Source organism: Colletotrichum scovillei, assembly GCF_011075155.1.
Source record: "Colletotrichum scovillei strain TJNH1 chromosome Unknown Contig00010, whole genome shotgun sequence".
NCBI lineage: Eukaryota > Fungi > Ascomycota > Sordariomycetes > Glomerellales > Glomerellaceae > Colletotrichum > Colletotrichum scovillei.
In genome coordinates, this window is record NW_023336268.1 from 1,225,754 (window position 1) to 1,246,724 (window position 20,971).

The 20,971-nt window shown below is 53.7% G+C and overlaps 4 protein-coding genes across 4 annotated transcripts; 2 read left to right on the forward strand and 2 right to left on the reverse strand.

Moving 5' to 3' along the window:
* Positions 1-4,314: 4,314 nt before the first annotated feature.
* Positions 4,315-9,059, reverse strand: HER10_EVM0008304 (ABC-2 type transporter; the record flags this gene model as incomplete). The annotated part of the gene is made up of 6 exons (XM_035477831.1): positions 4,315-4,738; positions 4,800-5,029; positions 5,085-5,318; positions 5,375-6,319; positions 6,415-7,917; positions 7,974-9,059. The coding sequence occupies 6 exons, from the start codon at positions 9,057-9,059 to the stop codon at positions 4,315-4,317; spliced, it is 4,422 nt and encodes a 1,473-aa protein (XP_035328253.1).
* Positions 9,060-9,864: 805 nt separating this feature from the next.
* Positions 9,865-12,431, forward strand: HER10_EVM0004429 (uncharacterized protein; the record flags this gene model as incomplete). The annotated part of the gene is made up of 7 exons (XM_035482953.1): positions 9,865-10,060; positions 10,201-10,224; positions 10,296-10,411; positions 10,512-10,936; positions 11,022-11,311; positions 11,380-11,832; positions 11,889-12,431. Exons 1-7 carry the CDS (start codon positions 10,025-10,027, stop codon positions 12,429-12,431), a joined length of 1,887 nt encoding a protein of 628 aa, XP_035327893.1. The 5' UTR covers positions 9,865-10,024.
* A 510-nt stretch (positions 12,432-12,941) lies between these two features.
* Positions 12,942-14,516, reverse strand: HER10_EVM0003626 (cytochrome P450; the record flags this gene model as incomplete). Its single annotated transcript, XM_035473293.1, has 2 exons — positions 12,942-13,790; positions 13,854-14,516. The coding sequence occupies 2 exons, from the start codon at positions 14,514-14,516 to the stop codon at positions 12,942-12,944; spliced, it is 1,512 nt and encodes a 503-aa protein (XP_035327813.1).
* Positions 14,517-18,089: 3,573 nt separating this feature from the next.
* HER10_EVM0006947 (pectate lyase) lies at positions 18,090-20,907 on the forward strand (the record flags this gene model as incomplete). The annotated part of the gene is made up of 6 exons (XM_035476517.1): positions 18,090-18,984; positions 19,042-19,165; positions 19,221-19,587; positions 19,643-19,922; positions 19,975-20,075; positions 20,131-20,907. 6 exons carry the CDS (start codon positions 18,090-18,092, stop codon positions 20,905-20,907), a joined length of 2,544 nt encoding a protein of 847 aa, XP_035328134.1.
* Positions 20,908-20,971: the final 64 nt, after the last annotated feature.

A 20,971-nucleotide genomic window follows, 5' to 3' on the forward strand; every position in this document is an offset into this window, starting at 1 on the left:
AGTGCATTATCTCACTGGAATATATACGGAATACCTGAGGATTGTCGAAAATAAACTTTTGCTCAAGTTTATAGACCATAACACCGTGCAACATTTACAATTACGTGTCCCGGGCATCTCAAAACAAGATGATGAATATGTAACTGGTGCCCTTCAGCAAGGCATCATCTTCAGCCATATGCCGGACGAAGAGAAGCCGAGAATCCTTCAAAACTTGAGGCAGGGAGATCGCCTTATTCCGTCGTTATACACATTCAGGCTGGATTTCAAATATCTACACCCATGTGCCCTCATAATGAAAGACCTATTCATGCCAAACACGACAGCGACGACGATACGACAAGCTGCGTATTCGGCAAGTCTTCCAGATAGTAAGGCTCGCAAGCGTTTCTCCAGGACGTTTCTGCTGTTATACCTTCACATCATGTCAAACATCTTTGAGTTATCAAAGGAGTCCCCGATGCTGGAAGAAGACGAGTGCCGGCAACAGCCCAAGCTGAAAGATGAGAAGAAATGGCACGAGCTCGCAAGTGAAGCTAAAAGGTTGGGATTTGTCTCCCCACAGATCGAGAAGCTACTGTGTTCGAACCCGGACGAGGAGCATGCACGGAACTCTCTGTTGTTGGCCAGAAAGCCTCCTTTCTTCGAATATGAGCCCGACCAGCTTAAGGAATTTGTTCAATCTCTGATTCAGATGTATCGCGCAGCAAGACCTCGCTTGAAACCTTCCCAGGCCGCACAAATGACCACTGATACCCTCGGGGTGCCGCTAAAGAGACGATGCGGGCGGCAATTCTCCAGATCTTACCAAAATGATAGCCAACACCTCAAACTTCCGGTCTTGAGGGAATCCCCTGAGAAGGGCCATGATATCACGTCCTTGTTCGTTCGAAGATCCGTGATCGGTGCTTTTTTTGATCTGGAAGAGAGTAGTGACTCGGGCAACGTAGATGGCGATCTAGATATGGGTGATCTCAGTGGGGATTCGTCCGAATCAACTACAGATTCAAGTGAAAACGATAGTGAACTTGAAAGAATGGAGCGCGACCTGATGGAAGAGCTAGGTGAAATTGCCAATCCAGCTGTCACTAAAGGCAACCCACAATCAACGACGGAGACAATGGTGGTAGATCCGATACCCCCCCCTCCGGTTCACGAAGTCAGGGATGTAGAAATGGCGACGATTCGGTCATCACTGGCATATGGAACTGAAGGTACGGCCATTAAGCAGAATTCAACTCGATCGCTCAGTCGCCGCGAAACACCACAGCCCAAAGCTGGTCCTCAAAGGCGCCAGACACGGAAATCTCGGTTCAATCCATTGAAAACTCCCGCCCATCAGAATAAATCTGAAAGTAACGGTTTGTCCAATGGCAATCTCTTTGAACCCCCAGTGTATCCCCCGATCTCGGAGGCTACAGTTATCATCCTTACACCTGCAGGCGGATCGTGGGGTGAAGCCAGGCGATGTCGACGAGCTTCAATCCATTCTCACGTGGAGGAGATAAAAGCTATGAACCCGTATACTCAACTCACTCCACATGATTCTCGAGGGAAGACAATTGGACTTGAAGAATGTTTTGATGTTGGGATGTCAGAAGGACAAAAGGTTTATTTATGTGAACGTTTTTCCCCTGAGGGATTTATACATACGGAGGAAATACTATAATATAAGTGACGCTCACAATAAAATGGAAATCCAATTGCTCCCTTTTACTAGACACTGATTCAATACCAAATGTAATGGTCACCACTTCAGTACCTTCTGAATTGAATGCCGCTAGTCTTGTGTCGTCGGAACTATCAAGATCAGCCATTTGATACAAGGCTCATTTTCACCGAAAAATAGGGTAGCTGCCATAAAGGTATCTTGGTAACAGCGACTAATTACGGCAAGTTCGAGGCATGCTTAGTCAATTGAGCGGTTTCTTGAATATCTTAATAAGCAATTCCTATCAGCTTCCTAGATGCAAATGCGGCTTATTACACAGTTCGGCTGTCAGGTATACATGCAAAGGGATGTATCATCCAACAGCACAAGTTTGCACAACCTCGCATTACTCTTGTGCATTACTTGGCTATGCATGCGTTCATAAAGTGGGTCATAATCAGGTACTCAGCCTTCGGCTCAGGATCGTCTCAGTCTTAAAGTGGCAACAGCTCAGACCATCGTCCCAAAACAGATACGGGTCGTTGATGTGACAATACGGGTTGCAAGATCGAAACAAGGCGAAAAGAAAGGTGTAGTGAGAAAGAAACGGCGGAGCGGCGGCAGCTTGAGCTTGGAGTAAAGCCACGCTTACTCGCTGCAGCCCGGAACCCAAACAAGTTGAGGTAAGGTGATTGATCTCCCTTTTGGTTCCTTTTCGCCTTCGTCTACATGCACACTACCTTAGGTGCCACGGTCCTTAGGCTTCGGAGGTTGCCAGTGGTCGCGAACCATGGGACACAAGTCACAGATCAAGTTGGAGGAACCTAACTTGATGAAGGGGAGGGGGGCTGGACCGCGTGCGTGTGGCCATGCGACCATTCACGGCGAGGCACTTGTCCTGCAGATCCAGGACGTGCCAGTGTGCGTGCTTCAGGACGAAGCCATCTGACGCCCAATCACCAACAGGACCCGGCGGTAAGACCGGCAGTCAGAATTTCAGAAAAAGGGTCCGAAAGGGATGCTAAAGTGTGGAGAGGTCCAGGCCGGCGTCGTATCCGATCGTCGAGCGAAGGGCGGGATGAAGCAAGGTCACCACTTTACCAAGCAATAGCCGAGTCCCGACAAGGAAGAGAGCTTGACAAAAGTATCAATAAGACGGTGTTATGGCACCGATCAGAGCCTGGATTGGGCGAGACATGGTGGTTGGTATGGGACAAAGTTGGGACCAAAGATGGGTGACAGGGGGAAGAGTCGGGAACATAGCTGCAGAGCGACAAACACAGCATAAACAACAGCATGGATCTATGGGAGCCGTCAGGCATCCCGCGCCGGACGAGCTCTCTGTTATCCCTGTGTGCGCAAAAGCATGTACGCTGGACCCTTTGGCCTCCGGGTACAATGTAAGGGGAACACAACTTGTTGACCATATTATCTAAGCAGACACAGGCATCCAGGGACATGACAAACGGCGCTATTAGAGACCAAGGTGCCCCGAGCCATGCCCCAACGAGAATCGGGCTGTGGACTTGTCTCTCCCTGCAGTGCTGCTAAGAAACATTTGGGTGCTATGTTGAGATCAGGAACTGTGGGTAGCTGAAACATCGATTTGTATGTGACTCCATGGTAAACGCATGGCTATTAAGAACTCATCGCAGATAGCAAGACATGGAAGAGAAAATAAAGCAAAACACTTAGAGAACACTTGCTTCTTCAACCACTCCATCTCACCGCGCTCCAATGGCCAACTGAGCGACGCATTCCAGAAGGAACGAAACCTGAAACAGGCCGTCAACGGGCCCTGTTGGTGGTGAGACTGTGCGCAAATTCCCGATCAAAACACACCAAGACACATCCAAATTCCAGAGACATTCCCTTGGTCTTCCCTCCTACCCCAGACTTCGGAATCGCTTTTGAGGAGACAAATGAACCGATCCAACTGATGACCCCGTTGTTGCTCTTCTTGACATGCTTCTAGGCTGTCCCAAGACTTTGGCTGGTAGTGACGCTGACGTTCAAGGCGGCAGATTAGTCCACCAGCGCCCTACGGTACAATCATGGCGCGATTCGAAGTCTTGAACTGCCCGCATGTAGGAATGTAGCGCACGTTGACGGTCTATCTATGGTCATCAAAAAATTTGAGTACGTCATTGCCCATCTTGACTCGGGGACACGAAGGATTGTCTACGGTCTTCCCGTGCCCATACCCGGCCCTCCGCGCCTGCATTTCCGGACTTCGGTCCCCGAGACGCACACTAGGCCGGAGGATTACATCGGACGACTCCATCAGCGCGGATTCTCCCTTGGCGTGCAGGTAATTGTGCCCGAGTCTGGGGGGAGTCCCCAGTTCCCTATGTATTGATTGTGCGACTTTAGTCATGTTTCTCCTACACTTTGTGACTTTAGCAGTCCACTGCTAAACTCATGCAAGGTCATGCAAGGAACCATGATGTGTGAAGCAGACTCTATATCTATTAAATATTGCGATTAAGTCGGTAACAATCTGAAATGCGCTGAAAAGAGAAGCACAACAAGAGCTTCCAGCGCTGACCCCAGCCTGCATCTAATGCGCATGTTCCTCCCATTCTCTCCGTCTAAAACCAGGAAATGTACATTCCGTCCATATTTCTACCACAAAAGAGATCTTGTCGTCACACCACAGCTAACTACTCCTTCTTGACCTTCTTGTTCTTAGGCATGCGCACCAGCCAGTACACAACCAAGGCCACAACAATGTTGAAGATGCAGTACGCCCACATCAACCCAAAGTTCCTCCACCGGTGATCAAAGTCGACATTGATCCCCTTCAAAAAGGTATTGGTGTCCGACATGGCGCAGTACTGGCACTCGGTCGAGTTACTGGCGTCCGGGTTCGAGAGATAGCCGCCGGCAGCGGAGATGTAGTCGGCCATGTACTGCCCACACGTCTGCCCGCTCGGCGCCGCAAAGGAGACGAACTCATTGGAGGCGCAGTGCACCGCGGCGTTGGCGAGCGAGGTGCCGAGGAAGCCTTCCACCACGTAGGTGAACGGGTTGACGCGGTACATGAAAATCCAGAAGCCTGGGAGGTCATTTGGTCCAGCGAGAATTCTGGCGAGTGAGGTGATTAGCTATCGTTCATATGGGGCGCTGATTAGAAGACTGGACTCACCCGCAGAAAGCAAACATCATAATGGCGAAGAGATTGACGATGCCGCCGGCTACTTCAGCGTTGGGCAGGCCCGCGATCATCATGTGGGCGAAAGAGCCGGTGAAGATGAAGAAGACCCAGACTTGGAGGAACATGGTGATGCCGCGGGAGTCGACGGCGTCGGTGGCGTAGGCGTTGCGGTAAAGGCCGATGGGGAAGTACCAGCACACGAAGCAGAAGACGGAGGCAAGCTGAAGGATGGTCAGTTGACTGTTGGATGGGAACCAAGGTCGCGGGAAAGCTTACCGAGTTCCAGGCCATTTCAACAAGAATGTTGGCAAACATGAAGGCCTTCCACGAGTACGCCTTTGAGGGTCTCTCACGCGCCTCGTACATGGTTCGCTGCGACACAAAGATGGGAAGGATCTGCTCGACGACCTGGCTGAATACCGTGAGGAAGATGAAGACACCAAACATCTGGTTTTGCAAGCCACGCTGCGTGTTTTCAGCGTTGAGGAATGAGAGACCGATGAACAGAGCCTACAGAGGTGGGTTAGTCGGAGACTTTCATGTCAGGGTCTTAGGGAGTTACTCACAGCACCAAAAGACAAAACACCCTTTGAGTAGATGTAGGCAGGGCTTCTCCAGTATTGCTGGAAGACACGCTTCGTGACCTCAATAAACTGTGTGCCAAAGCCGGCAGCAAACTCCTTGTGCGTGGACTGACCTTGACCATTGGTCAGGGCAGGTCGCGCAGAGGCATCAGAGCACAGTCGGGTCAACTCATCCTGAACAGCCTGGTACTCGGGTGTCTGGCGCCAGACGGCGGGCCAGTCAATGTCGGTGTGGGCACCGGGCGCGGCTCCGATGACCTCAAGCATATACTCTGCGGGATTTGCGCCAGGCGGACATTCCGGCCCACCGTTGCGGACAAAGTAATCGACCAGGGTCTGCGAATTCTTGCCAATCTCTCCAAAGTACACCGTACGACCGCCGCGGGCGAGAAGAAGTAGTCTGTCGAAGCGCTGGAACAGCATCGCTGAGGGCTGGTGGATGGTACACAAGATAGCCTGGCCGCTCTTGGTGAGCTTCTCCATGAGGTTGCAAATCGACCACGAGGTCTGGCTGTCGAGTCCGGAAGTAGGCTCGTCGAGGAACAGGAGGAGTTGCGGGCGGGCGGCGAGCTCGACGCCAATGGTAAGACGCTTCCTCTGCTCGACGTTGAGGCCTTCGCCGGGTACGCCGATGACGGCGTCGGAGTACTCTTCCATACCGAGGAGGCTGATGACGGTGTCGACGTACTCGAGCTTCTCTTTGCGGGAGTAGGTGTCTGGCTGGCGAAGGAGGGCGCTGAAGTTGAGGGCCTCGCGGACGGTGGAGGTGTGGAGGTGGAGATCTTGCTGTGTGACATAGCCCGTTTTGCGCTGGAAGGAGTCGTCGCGGGGTTGGCCGTTGACGAGCATTTCGCCGGAGATGACGCCCATTGTTACGCGAGTGGCGAGGACGTCGAGCAAGGTCGTCTTGCCGGCTCCAGAAACGCCCTGTTGGTGATGTTAGCCACTGTCTTGTTCAAAGTTGGAATCATCTGCTATTGCAAAAGACTTACCATGAGTGCAGTCAGAGTTCCAGGCTTGACCCAGCCGTCAACGTGGTCCAAAATCCGTCGAGGCTCACCCTTGATCTTGATATCATAGCAAACATCCTTCCAGTGGAAGACTGAGGTCTGCTTCTCCATGCCAGCAACGCCCTCAGAGTCATCCTCGCTTCTCTGCTGTGCACCAGCGGCGGGGGCACCGGTCTCGACATCGACGGCGCCTTGCTTGCGGCGCTTGCTCATAGCCTTACGGCTGAAAACCAAAACCTCACCCTTGGAGCGCTCGGAAGCGATGTACTCGGTAGCGAAAAGATGCAGACCCATGAAGAGGATCATGTAAGCAATCATGACTCCAAAGTTTCTCCACCGGTGGGAGTTCTCGAAGCTGTAAGAGGTGCTGAGATAGGCTGTCCCGCTGACCATGTCCTGGCCTGGGACAGAGCCCGCCGTGGAACAGACGCGTTCGTTGGCAGCGACGGAGTCATAGCCGGGGCCCATGGGAACGAAGTTTGAGCAGCGGAAGTCGCGGCCAATGAATTCGTTCAGCATAACGCTTTCGAGACCGTAGTAGACAGGGTTCAGCCATCTGACCCAACCCAGCCAATCTTGCATGTACTGAGGCGGGATAGCGAAACCAGTGTAGAGAGCGATGAGGAGCAGGATGATTGATGCCGGTGCTAGAGCCTGAGCAACTGACTTTGTGACCGAGCCGATGAGACGGAACATCATCGACATGGTCAATGTCATCGAGAAGGAGATGAGAAGGAAGAAAAAGAAGGCGCCCGGCTCGCGGCGGAGATTGCCCATGAAGTACAAGATGGTATTCATCAGGACGGCATTGACAATTTTATAGGGCAAGTCGACAACCATGGCTGAGAGTGCCTCAGCACTGGGGTGGTATAGGGCATACCGGGCGTGTTTCTCGACAATCTTGCGCTTGGCGTACAACGTCATGATTTCCAGGATACTGCCAAAGGCATTGATGATGACCGTGAAGAAGAGCAGGATACCTCGGCGAAAGAAGCTAGACGTATTCGTAGGCAGGTTGTAGAACAGACTGCTAATGATCAAGGCCTCAAAGATGTTGGTGATTAGCATCGTGAGTGTGATGCTGGGGTCGCCCTTGAGCATCACCCAGCTCCGCCAGAGCGTGAGGCGCATCTGCTCCATGTACGAGAGCGTAAACGGGGAGTTCTGGCGCTGGGACTTGGACTGGTCGATGCGGCGGGACGCGAGGAACTTTTGGTAGTGCTCCCCGCCAAAGGGGTGGCGCTGGAGGTAGTCTTCGACGTCCTCGAGGAGGCGTAAGCGCTGCTGGCTGGCCTTCCAGGCGCGGGCAAAGTCGTCGGGGCTGCGTGGCGTCTTGCCCTCCCAGCCAGGGCGGATGACGCGCTCCTGGTGGCTGGTCATGGAGGTGAGGAAGTCGGCTGTTGTTTGTTGCTCTGGGCAGATGAAGCCAAGGCCTTCGAAGTAGGCTTGGGCTTCGGTGGTTTTGCCGAAGTAGATTTGACGGCCTTCGTACAGGACAACGACTTTGTCAAAGACCTTGTTGTTTGTCAGTTGGGCTCCTTAGTAGAACAAGGTCAGGCTCTATGACTTACATCGTAGGCATCCTGGGAAGCCTGGTAGATGGCAACGCACGACGTGCAGCCCATAGTATCCGCTTGCGTTCTCAAAGTGCGGCAGAATTCGAGGGCGTTGGCACTGTCGAGACCTCTCGTACTGTTATCCCAGCACTGCAGCGGCGAATAACTCAAAGCAGCCTCAGCGATGGTGACACGCTTACGCTCACCACCCGACACGCCACGAACGAAGTCGTCACCAACACGGGTGTTCTTCGTATGCGAGATACCAAACATGGCCATCGTAACATCACGAAGATGCTCGGCATATTCGCGTCTGGTAATGCCCTCGGGGATGTTCTTGGGGCATCTGGCGCGAGCTGCGAAGTACAAGGTGTCTCCGACCGTCAGGTGGGCGAAATGCTCGTCAACCTCGGCGGTGTAAATGGCCTCACCCCTGAAGGCGGTGCGCATGTCCTTGGGCTGGATGCCTTGGTAGTTGATAGTCGCGTCGTCACTAATGTAGAATCCGTGCGTGTCACCGGCGATCGTCTTCAGCAGGGTCGAGCAGCCGGAACCGGGAGGACCGAGGACAGCAAGCATCTCGCCGCTGTGAACGACACCCTCGAGGTCGTGGAGGATATCGATCCGTTGCTCTTTGGCTCCAGTGAGTTTCTTGACCAAGCTCGCCGCCTCAAGGAAGACGTTGCCGACGCTCTTCTGGTAGTCGGTGGATGTGCCATAGCCAAAGACATTGAGATTCTTGAAGGCAATGCCTGTTGTCTTTGGAGGATTTCCTTCCGAAGTATCGGTGCGGATGTTGTAGAAGGCCTTGGCCCACTTTCTTGCGTTGAAGTCTGGACTGCTGGGGTTCAAGGGGCCTTCGGCGGGGACTGGGAAGAGAGAACCGGGGGCGGCGTTGGACTGCGTCGTGTATCTGCGAGCGAGTTGCAGAACCTCGTCGTTCATTCGCGTTTCCTGATCCGCCGCATCTTCATGCTTCGTCCATTCTTTCTCGGTGGTTGTGCCAGCTGAATAAGACCCAGAGCTCGGCGGGAGAACCTTCTTCTCGTTGGTCGATGGAGGTGGCAGAGTGCCACTATCCGTGTCGCTGCCAGACCGCATTGTCGCTTTGACGGTCACTAAGACCAGACGACGAAGATAACCCAAAAGTAGTCAAGTTCGAGGCGGTGATAGTTCGTGTAAGTGGAAAATATTAGGAAGATGAAATCCAAGATATGGGATGAGTTGATTGAAACTGAAGTTGGAAAATATCATGCCATCTCAACTTCGAGACACCAATTATATGTATGCATCCCCGAGCGTCAAAACATCTGAAAGCCCCATATTGCCAAGTTGCAAAAATCTCATCATCACTCATACTTGCGTTAGTTGCTGACGTTCGCTGTTGGTTGGTTGTATTGACCGGACTGGCGGATATTCGTGGGACGAGAGTCCGAATGTCCGCGATTAGGGGTTTTTCTCAGCCCTATGGCGCCCGATTAGGAATCGAGGACACAGATTCGGACTTTGCCAAGACTTTATCGGGGTCGTCAAGCCTCGATCGTCTTTATAGTCTGATCTACTAGCCACGTCCTCCCCCAAGCTTAAGAAGCTTAAAACAAAGGAACTTGCCGCGCACTAAGGCGCATAGACCGAGTCCAGCTGGAACCAGCTGGGAAGAACCCTTGATAGAACTGATTACAAGAAAAGATGGTCGGAAGAATTGTTGTTGCTGCTCCAGACTGAGTGTCCGGCGACCTCGGGCCCCCTCAGACCGTGGCCCGCGGCCTCCGCGACGCAGCTTTGTGAGGTTTGTGCTGCGCTGCGTCACGCCGGGCACTAGGCAAACCCCTTGCCAAGCAAACCGGACGGCATCTAATTAGACTTTGCGAGCTAAAACCAATTCTCGACCCCCGAAGAATCGAGATCATGATGCATCATAACGGCTCGGGTGGGATCCTCGCGGGCCTGGCATGGTGTATTTGTCCTTCAAAGTCCCCCTCTCTCTCTTTGTAGCACATCTCGCTGCACCACAAAACAAATCGAATTCTCCGCTCTCCGAGATCCCTTCGACGACTTAGGTAATCATGCCTGACCAGTCCGCCCAGTTGAATCCGCTTTCGGTGAGTACAGCGGAGGTTGCTATAGCTCCATAGTCCGCTTCCTGGTTCCTGATCCTCCAGACTTGGCTTTCCGGGCAATGGGTCTCTTTCTCCTATCGTGGTCTCATGGCTGACTTGGTTGCCAATTTCCGCGTGGGTAGTGCAAACGATGCAAACACAGAAAGGTCAGTCATCGCCGTGTTCCTTCGGATCATATTTAGATGTGGTTGACTGACGCTTCTCTTCGCGACATCAGGTCCGGTGTAGTCGTGGCATGCCAACGTGCGAAAGATGCAAAACCCACGAGACAGAGTGCGTCTATCCTCAAAGAGTCAAGAGAAAGGTCACTCGGACCTTGACGGACCGTCTGTCGTAAGTTCCGCCCCTACCCCCCTCCCGATCCTTCTTTGCCCCCCTCCACCAATGAATCTCCACGAGATTCTCGTAAAAGAACCGTTGGCTCAAGACATAGCCTTGGCGATTCCAGCACGACGGATGACGCCCTGTCGACCATACTCGAAAGGTTACAGCGCGTCGAGAAGCACTGCACCACCGTCCCGAATGGAAACCAAGATCTAGAATCCCGAGACGGGCCCCCTGCTTCCGTAGCTGCTGATCCGCCCGCTGCCGCCCCGCCGCACCGACAACGTACTTCAAGCTCCAACAGCGCCCCATCCAACCTGTCGTCTCCCGCTCCATCGAGCGTTGCCGGTGGGCAGGCGACTTCGCCGTGGACGTCATTCGCCACGCCGAGTGCGATTTCTGAACTCGATGTCGCGGCCATTCTTAAGGATGCCGTCGATCAAGTGCAACGACTGAGATTGCAGACCGTGTCTGCTGCCGTCGTCACTCAGGATGTCAGGGTCCCTCCTGAGTTGGCTAAGCAATGGATCAAGAGTAAGTCACGATGTATCACTAAACGTCTCAAGAAGAAAGAGTTCTTCGAGAAACTCTATCGCTTTTCGTCTAACGCTTCTGTCAGACTACTTCACGCACATGCATACGGACATGTTCCTCAGTCTCGTGAACCCAAGGCTCATAGAGATGATCCCGGATCTCCTTGGGTTACCGCATGTCCATCTCGATCCGGCTATTTTGGTCGTGTACTACGGCGTTCTGTACCACGGCTGTGCTCTGGGCTCTACCGTGCAGGCAAATGAGGAAGGACAAAAGTACATCCGGATGCTCTACGTGTGCTGTCTTCGAACTCTACCACTTTGGCAACGTGAAGCGACAGGGTCCACAACCGACCTCATCGCCGCTCTCACCATGGTCAGTAGCGCTCACTCACCTCTATCTAGCAAGTCCAATCTAGATTAACCACCTTCGCTGGATAATAGTGCCGCACGGCAGCCGAATGTTTTGACGAAGAATTAGCTTGGAAGATGTACACCTACGCCTGCGAGTACGCGCAAGCACTCAATCTGCACAACCTCGACGCCTACACCACGACAATCGGCCAGGACGAGAGTAAACTCGATGCCGATCGCAAGGGTTTCTGGGAATTGATCCAGATTGACTTCTTCTTCAGGCTACTCTTCAATCGCCCGCCGGCTATTACGGACAGCATGAATACGTGGAAGGTCAATTTGCCATGGCTATCATCTGGCAGCGCGCCGCCAGACCTCAACGCTGTCCCGACGGTGACGTTCCTCATGGGTTCAAGGCTTACGTTCATTCTGTCGCACTTTTTCCAGGACCTTGAGTCGCCAGATTGCGACGAAGCCACCATTCGGCCGAAAGCTGAGGAGTACTGTAGAGAGATTGGTCAGCTCTTCGATGAGTATCAAATTGTAAGCGCCATCTCCTCACTTTGGCCTTGCTGGGGACTTGCTGATGCCTGAAACAGGAAGACTGGATTCAACGAAGTGTAGCGTCAGCCGCAAAAGCCGACTGCTGGTTGCTGGGCGATGTAGCCATGACCGGGTACACCTACATCATCTTCATCCTACGAAAACTCGCCGTCCTCAGCTCCAACTCACCTCGCCCCGTGTCCTGCGATGCGGACATTCCCGACTCCCCGCTAGCCGTCGAGGCCTCACGGGGCATGCTGAGAATCGTGCGGGCTATCCTGGTGCACAACCCCTATCCTGAAACCATGTGTGTACTTCTGGGCATCTACCGCGCCTACGTCTCGTACGCTTGCCTCTTGAACCACATCCTTCGGGCTGTTGATGTGAGGAGTCACTACGACGATATTGAGCTGCTGGAGGAGATTGGAGAAGTGATGCTCAAGGGGTCCAGGGACGATAGGGACTTTATGCCGTTATTGAGGGCTATACAGAGTCTCGGTATGGAGGTCAAGAGGAGGCTGAATGACGTTGCGGCTACGGCGTCCGTGGCGACTGTTTTAACTCCGGCGATGAGCATAGGAATAGGAGCTGGCTTTTGACATGTGGCTGAACACATGTCGGTATCTGGATGATGGGGGTTCAAAAAGGAGAGTGACTGAACTCAATGCCCTGTAACGATGCCTTTGCTTTTCGACGGATTGGGCAGCTTGCGGTTAGATGATGATTGCATTATAAAAGTACGTAATACTTTGCGAGGAATTGTATCTATGAGAATACCATTATTTAAAGATTCAGTACGATCCGATTGCTCGTGAGCTGTCTAATTTCCTGGCCAGTAGCAACAACATACCATAGCAAAACTCCAAGACTAAAGAGGCACATATTGATGAACAAGAACTTGCAGGATGTGGCCAAGATGCTTCTAATCCTATCTTTTGGCCTCCTTCTTGGATGTCAGAGAAGCCCGATTGGAAATGATCAGTGCCCAAGGTGAAAGTTTCTAACACTTCAACGAGCAAGGCCTATTACATGTTTACTTTGTGAGGTATAAAACATTGACGTACTCAATCATGCTTAACATTACATATCCCATTAGCCTTCGTCTAAATTTATGACAATAACGGATCTTCTTTCAGTGTATCCTCGAACACGCTCTCCAGCAAGTCGACTCGTTCTTGACTTCTTGGCTTGAGATCGAAATCAAACTCCTTTGGCTGCACGTTAAAGCCTGCGGCAAAGTCATAAACTGGCGGTATAATCTCTTCGCCGTTATCGTCCCTAGCCCGAGAAATGTTACAAGCCCAAGCAAGCAGCGCGATCTTGAGGTTGAGACTCCGCTCGGCAATATTGATCCCTTGGCATATCCGGCGGCCGTGGCCGAACGCCGTGAACTGCTGCAAGTTGGGATAGACTGTGAGAGGTTCCCTATATGTCGGATACTTGGGATCTAGCCAGCGGTCCGGGTTGAAGAGTTCGGGCTCTGGGTAGGTCTCCGGGTCGCGTTGGATAGCCCACTGCACCGCATGCACCACGGTACCCTTCTTCAAGTAATACCCGTTGTAGGTATCGTCTTCCGTCAGCCGATGAGGGAAACCGCCGGCCGTGATAGGGTAATACCGCAGCGTCTCCTTCACGCATGCCCTGACAAGCGGAAGCTGTGGCATATCCTCGAAAGTAGGCAACCTATCGGGTCCAACAACAGAGTCGACTTCGGCCTGAAGCTTCTCAAACCACCCAGGATTCCTTACAACACAGAGAATAAACGACGCAAGAGCCGACCCAGACGTCGTGCCCGCAGCCTGGAATACAGACCCCAGCATCCAATTCGCCTCCCGCCGCGTAAGCCCCCACTGGTCTTGCGTTCCGAGCCACGTCCGCGCCCAGGACGGCGACTTGCTCCGGTCGATCAGCTCTTGGAAGAAGTCCTCGTCGCGGCACCTCCGTGCTCGGAGGTACTTCTTCCAGGGAGCCATCCACTCTGGCAAATACTTTAGCGACGGGAAGATATCGACCAGGTACGCCCCGGGCGAGCCCACGCGCTCCAGCTCGTGGACGATGTCGAGCAGCATCCGCACCTCGCGGTCGTGGCCGGTCTCCGCGCGCAGGCCGTAGATGATGCGCATGCCCAGCCCGACGCTGAATCTCTCAAAAAGGGCTTCATAGTCGCGCGGCTTGCGGATCAGGTCGCGGAGTAATCGGACCGCCTCGATGCGCTGCTCCGTCTCGTACTGCGGCGCGACGGGCGACATGGTGACCTGGTGCAGGAACCTTCGGTAGTTTCTCCATTTCTCATCATAGGGAAGCAGTAGGAGCATGTGGTCATCCGTCAAGAAGTGCGACGACGCCGGCGCGTAGTGTCGATCGCTGTAGATGTTGCCCCGCTGGCGGAGGAGCTCGTTGGCGGCGGCCTCGGTGCCGAGGAGAACGTGCTCCTGGCCGCCCGGGAGGGCGAGTCGGACGACGGGGCCGTGCTCTTTGATGAGCTCATGGAAGGCCAGCCAGGAGTGCACCGGCGGGATCGAGAGGAGGTTGCCGATGAGGGGTTTGGGTTTGGGACCTGGCGGGAGGGTTGTCCCCGGCGGATGGGTCGGCTTCTTCGGGCGGAGGACGGCGATGAGGATCGCGAAGAGGATCGCGGCCCCGGCTGTCAGGTATGGGTCGACGAATCCTTGGAGCAAAAACATGATCACAAAACTATGCTGTGCTGGATGTCCGCGATGTTGCAGCAGTCGGGTTGTGCATGGCTCGGTGGTCCGAAGACTTCCTAGGCGAGGAGACGACGGTGATCATGATCTGAGGCCCCGACAACTTCTTCAAGCTTTCGGGTTTCTCTGTCTCGTGAAGAACCCCGCAGTGATAGCAGCCATCATATCGGCCAACCCCCCACTCGTTTCCGCGGTATGCCAATGGGAGAGGGCTTTTTGCAATCTAGCAGCCCGAGAACATGGTGTTGTAATATCTCTAGCGTACGCGAGTCATGCTCGCCTTGCCCTTACCGGCACTAGGTTCGGCTCCTTTATTCGCTAGAGGCCATCTACCGGCCGTTGCTAGAAGTATCTCTTGGTCCGAAGCCTCGGCCGTAAAAAGTGCCTCTTTGTTGCGTTCGTAGAGACAAATTCGATGCCGGATTCGGCTTGCGACTCTTGAGATTACGGCAGCTGCGAGCTGCGGAATGTTCTTCGAAGAATCTGTGCGCCAAGGTGGCACAGCAGCAAGTGCCGACATGTAAACGAACGGCGGGGAGCAGTTGACTCAAATAGTCTGATGTGATTCGGCGGAACCCGGGCGCATACAGCTGCGCGAATTCCTCCTCCCCGCTTCCGTACCTCATAACCATTGCGTCGGGTTCGTGGACTCTGTGGTTCCCAACTCCCCTTACCCGCGTCCCGCCTGCATGTGGATGACTCGGCAACCGGATGATACGGGACGTGGCCGAGATCGTCCTTCACGCCGAGGCCGGCGCCGAAGTCCCTATGCCGCCATACCTGCGCGAGATCCCGGAGGCTACACTGGACGGCATTATTCCACATGGTGTATCCTCAGATTTGCTCTGAGGACTAATGTTCGTCGAACACATTTTATCTACGTAGGTTTCCAATATCCTGAGTCGCACTGCTACCAATCTGTTCTAAGATTGCTGGGACCTCGCGCATTGATTGCATGGCGATGGTTGACGGCATCCCACAAAGTCGTCACCGACCAACATCCCACCGGCCGTTCATATCCTGAGATCACGATCCGAGTCATTATAGCGTGCTTTTCTACGACGACGGGATTGCCGTCGCTCGATCGATCCCTTTCTGCCTAGTGCCACGTATCCGACCCGGATTGTTGTGTTACTCTGCCATTTCAGAGTTTCCTTCGCGATCTTTGCGCTTTGGCAATCATTATGCTCCGGACTGACCGGAGTCTCGTGCATCATCAAACGTATGTTACTACAATATGAACCTGGACTGTAGAGCATCTTATTTGGAGTCCTTGGAGACGTTTCAGGGTCTAAACTGTTCCCCCGGTCACAGCCATGGATCGGCGTCCGATGAGTGCCGAAGAACAGATTTACGTTCGGCAGCCTTTGCCCTAACTTCAATGTGTTTCTTAAATCATGTAAATAAAAGTCTAAGGCGAGGAGCTTATACTCCACGCCATACTAAGTTTCATCTGTAGACTTACAACGTAGGTAGGGTACTGAATGTAGAGTACTAAGTAGGCTGTAAACATGAAGGGAAGCTGCCATTGAATGCCAAAGTGGATTGAAGCGTGAAGAGCATTGAAGTGTCAGCCACGAAAGCTACCATTACTTGGCATGGAATTCATTCTAAAAACTCGTCGGCTTCGCACCAAAATGTGACATGAAGAGTAGAATGGCACGCGGATTTGGGCGCAAAAGGTCTAATGTTTGGTCCGTCCAACGTAACGTAGAGCATAAGTCTCAATACCCGTGCAGTCTTGCATGTGGTGTATTCATGACTAAAACTTTTGGCAAGACTACATTCAGAAGAAATATGATCAAAACAATGCTCAGGGCCCGAAAACTTTGAAGAATAGGGCGATTTCGCATTTGGCCTTGTTGATTAAGAGAGGTTATGTTTTGGCGCAGAGCGTTCGGCGCCCGGCCTCTTTCAAGAATGAGCCAAGTTCTAATGCAGTGGTATGGTACGTTACAACTATCGTTGTCGAGTCATAAGTTTCCCTTCGTCCATGTACAAGTTTCCATATTCGTATCGTAATGTGGGATTTAGGTTCTAGGACCCCCCGTGACGTGCACGCAAGCAGGCGGCCGCGTCGTTTGCCACCAGGCTGTGTGGGGTCCGCTCTTAACTCAATCGCATTCTCCCGTCTAATTGCAACCCGCACCTACGTCGACTAACATCAAGTCGTCAGAATCACATTTCTTTAGTGAGTATGGTAGGTGAAGCTCCTCAGTAAGACATGGCAAGTCGCGCTCCTGCTACAATGTTTTGAGCATGGTCTGATGCACTCTTTCCGACTCGAAGTAATATCGGAAGACAAAAGCGCAGTGCTGTTCCGCACCAGTACTTGAGTCCATTGAACGGACCAACAAAGTTCTGAAAATTTCCATTTGATATGTCAATGTAATGGCCATCTAAGATGAAAAGCATAATTGAGAGATGCGCTGAAAGAAAACCGAGGTTGGCAAGAACTGCTTCGGGATCGATTACTGAAAGCGACAGAATCGGGTAGTGTCAGTGCTCTATGCCAAGGTAGTATGAGTCTGAGCAATTTGACAGTCTGAACTTTATCATGTCACCATTGTGAATCTTGACTCGAGACAGAATCGTAATACGCAACAACTCAACATCTCTCAAGTCGGCGCCAAACAAATCATGAAGTGGACTCTGTTGCGGTCGGCCAACCTAGGTTGACCAAAAATTATCTTGTCTATTAGATCTTTCAAAGATGAGCTGCACAGAGCTTCCAGGGATAGTGCCTAAAAGCTTCAGGGTCTTCATCCCACTCTGACCGGGTTCATCTAACCCCAGCCCAGACCGGACTGCGCCGGAAACACTCAACCATCTTTGTTCGGATCCAGACTCTGGAGGAAGCTTAGAGACGTCACCTTGCGGCTGCAGCAGATCTGACGTTCCATCTTTTTACCGTTCATGAACCCCTTTGCAATTTCGCGCCTTAGTAGCGGCCCTGGAGGCTGCAGCTCGGAAAACGAGCTGCCTCATCAAGCCTAAACACACCTCATACCCGCCGAGTCCACTTGTAGAAAGGTGCCAAGACCTGCAAGACAGCGGCACCCAGGTCCGCGCCGTCATGTCAGCGGATGCGACGCAGGCACAGAAGGTCATGGCAAGGGTACCACACTACTCGTGGAAACGAGTTCGTGCTGAATTTTCCCGGTTCTGCAGCCACCTTTGCTTCCAAGCAATCCTGTAGGGCGCGCATGCAGGTCACCACCCCACCAATCCTCGTCTCATGTTCCCGGGCGGTTCATCCGAGGGGGGATCCCTCCATCTCTTTCCAATCTGGGGGTGCAGCTGCATGTAAATGGGACACTTTGACTACAGAGGACGATCAGCCTCACGGGGAAATGAAGGGCAGAGAACTGGTGGGTTCGGGGCAAATATGGCGCGAGAGACCGTCCGTCTTGGTGTCCTACATATTCTGTGGCCCAAGACTTTCCTTCCCGCGAATCCCTCGGGAGCTCTCAGGGACCTGTATGCGTACCTCTCTTTCATTCGTTTTCGTCATTCTTTTCCTCGATTATTAAACACACCCTTGCACATATCATGAAGGGCATTTTCAAGGCCCTGGCCACGGCGGTGCTCGCCACGGCGTCGCTGGCCCAGGAGTCGGCCCCGCCCTCGGCGTCTGCTTCGGCGTCCGCCGTGTCACCGCAGCCGTCTACGGGCGCCCTCCCCGCCGTAGCGCCCATCCGGCTCCGCCTCAACCCGGCCAACGTCCGGAACCTCGTCGACTCGGACTTCATCACCTGGACGATCCCCGGCTCCTCCAAGGCTAACATTACGGTCGCCAACATCACCGAGAGCGACGTCACCTTCACCCTCGCCGCGGGCAACGGCTCCGAGCTGGCGGGCAACTACTACAAGTACCAGTACACGCGCATCCTCTCTTCCCTGGGTGAGCGCGTAGTCAACGAGGGCATCAGCAACTCCAACAAGGACGGCTCCCCGATCACGCTCACGATCAAGGGTCTCGTGCCGGGCAACCACAGCCTGCTGACATGGCACAACGCCTGGGACGCCCTCAACGAGACGGCGACGATCGACATTTCCGTCAACGGACAGACTGATCTGACGGCCGTCAAGCAGTCCGCGCGCGTGGACAACATCTGGCAGGCCGCAACCTCGTACCTCACGTTCGAAGTCACGTCCGCGACCCAGGAAACCAGGATCGTCTACACCCCCGGCAGCGGCGGCGACAAGCGGGCTTTCCTCAACGGGTTTGAGGTCGATGCCCCGTCGATGCAGAACCAGATCAGCTTCCCTACGCCCAAACACCGTGACGAGCGCATCGAGGTTGCGGCGGATGACAGCGTCACTGCTACTTGGCAGGCTCCCGCCTCTGCTGAGGGTGTCAAGTACAATGTGTACCTCGGCACGTCGCAGACTGACTTGAAGAGCGTTGCTGAGGGCGTGACGGAGACGAGCGCCAAGCTTCCTGGTAGGTTCTTGATGTCATTTTGTATTGGCCGTGTACTTTCATCTGATCTTATTACAGGCCTCAACACCGTCGACAGCTTTTACTGGCGAGTCGATCTCGTTTCCGGATCAACCACCTACACCGGCCGCGTCTTTTTCTTCCGCGTCGCTCAGCTAGCCTTCCCCGGTGCTGAAGGTTGGGGGTAGGTCTTTAGACTCTACCCTTTTTGCATTGAAACCTACTAACATCATCCACAGACGCTTCGCCCGCGGTGGCCGCGGCGGCAAAGTTATCAAGGTGACTAGCCTCGAAGACACCGAAGCTGAAGGCACCCTCCGTTACGCCCTGACCATAGCCAAGGGCCCACGCATCGTCGTCTTCGACGTCGGCGGCGTCATTACCACTACCTCCCGCATGTCCGTCAACGACCAGTACATCACCCTCGCCGGCCAGACCGCGCCGGGCAAGGGCATCGTCATCCAGGGCAACCCGCTCGGCCTGACCGGCGCGTCCGACATCATCTTCCGCCACATGCGTGTGCGCCCCGGCAAGGTCTCTGGGCAGACCATTGACGGCATGGGTATGCAGGGTTCGAACCACTGCATCTTTGACCGCTGCTCTATGGTATGTTTACTTCGAAACGACACGTGAGGATATTTTGCTAATAGACAATGCATAGGGCTGGACTATCGACGAAGCTTTCAGCTCGCGGTCTGCTTGGAACATCACCTTCCAGCGCAACATGATCTCGGAACCTCTCAACGTCGCCGGCCACAAGAACTACCCCAACGGCACTGCTCACGGCTACAGTGCCACGATTGGCGGCGACGTCGGATCTTTCCATCACAACTTGCTCGCCCACGCCGAGGGTCGTAGCTGGAGCATGGGCGGCGGTGTTGACGACAATGCCGCGTTTGCCGGCCAGCTTGACATCCGCAACAACGTCGTCTACAACTTTGGTATGCGACACATGCTTTTGTGAAGAGGATATTGAAATTCTAACATGTACAGGTGGCCGTGCTACCGATGGCGGTGCGAAGAAGGTCAACTTTGTCGGAAACTACTACAAGCATGGGCCGGCTTCCACGCTCACTTACGCCCTTAGAGCACAGGTATGAAAGTTATCCACAACACGAAATGACCCTATCACTAATATGATATATACAGTACGAGGACAACATGCCCGGCATGCAACAGTACTACTGCGCCGGAAACTCCATGCCCGGCTTCTTCGACCAGGATTCGGTCCAGTACCCCTCGGGCGACGGCACCGCCACAAAGAATACCACAATCGCCTGTTGGGCCGACGTCAGCTTCGAGCCGGCCCCGACCTACCAAAAATTCTTTGACAAGGAGTTTTTCGAGCCCCACGTCGAGACACAGCCCTCTACCGAAGCCTATAAGCGCGTGCTCTCCGACAGCGGCGCCAGCCAGCCCGTCCGCGACATCCACGACGCCCGTATCGTCAACGAGACGGCCACGGGAACCGCCACTTACGTCGGCTCCGTGTCGGGCAAGAAGGGCCTCATTGACGACCCGAAGGACGCGGGCGGGCTCGAGGATTTCCCTACCGTTACGCGCGCCGCCAGCTGGGATGCTGATGGAGACGGTATCGCGGATTGGTGGGATGGATCGACTGGCGGTGATGGATACACTCCCATCGAGGGGTATCTCAACTTCATGGCTGATGCCCATGCGTATGTCTCGCCTTCCAAGTCTGTCGAGGTTGATCTCGCTGCTCTGGCTTTGGGATTCAAGGAGCCTACGTTTACGGTTTCCGGGGCAAAGAAGGGAGAGGTTACTGTCAGTGGGGGTAAGGCTACGTATGTTGCTGGCGCTGAGGCTGGGATCGATCATCTTGAAATCAGTATCAAGGACAGCGAGGGGAGCACGTGGACCCGGCCGCTTGGTGTTGCCATCTTTGCCGGCGCGGAGGAGGCCTGAGTGAGCGCGCACAGAGCGCCACCATACACTTCAATTCTTTAGTCAAAATATGTTCACCCTAGAT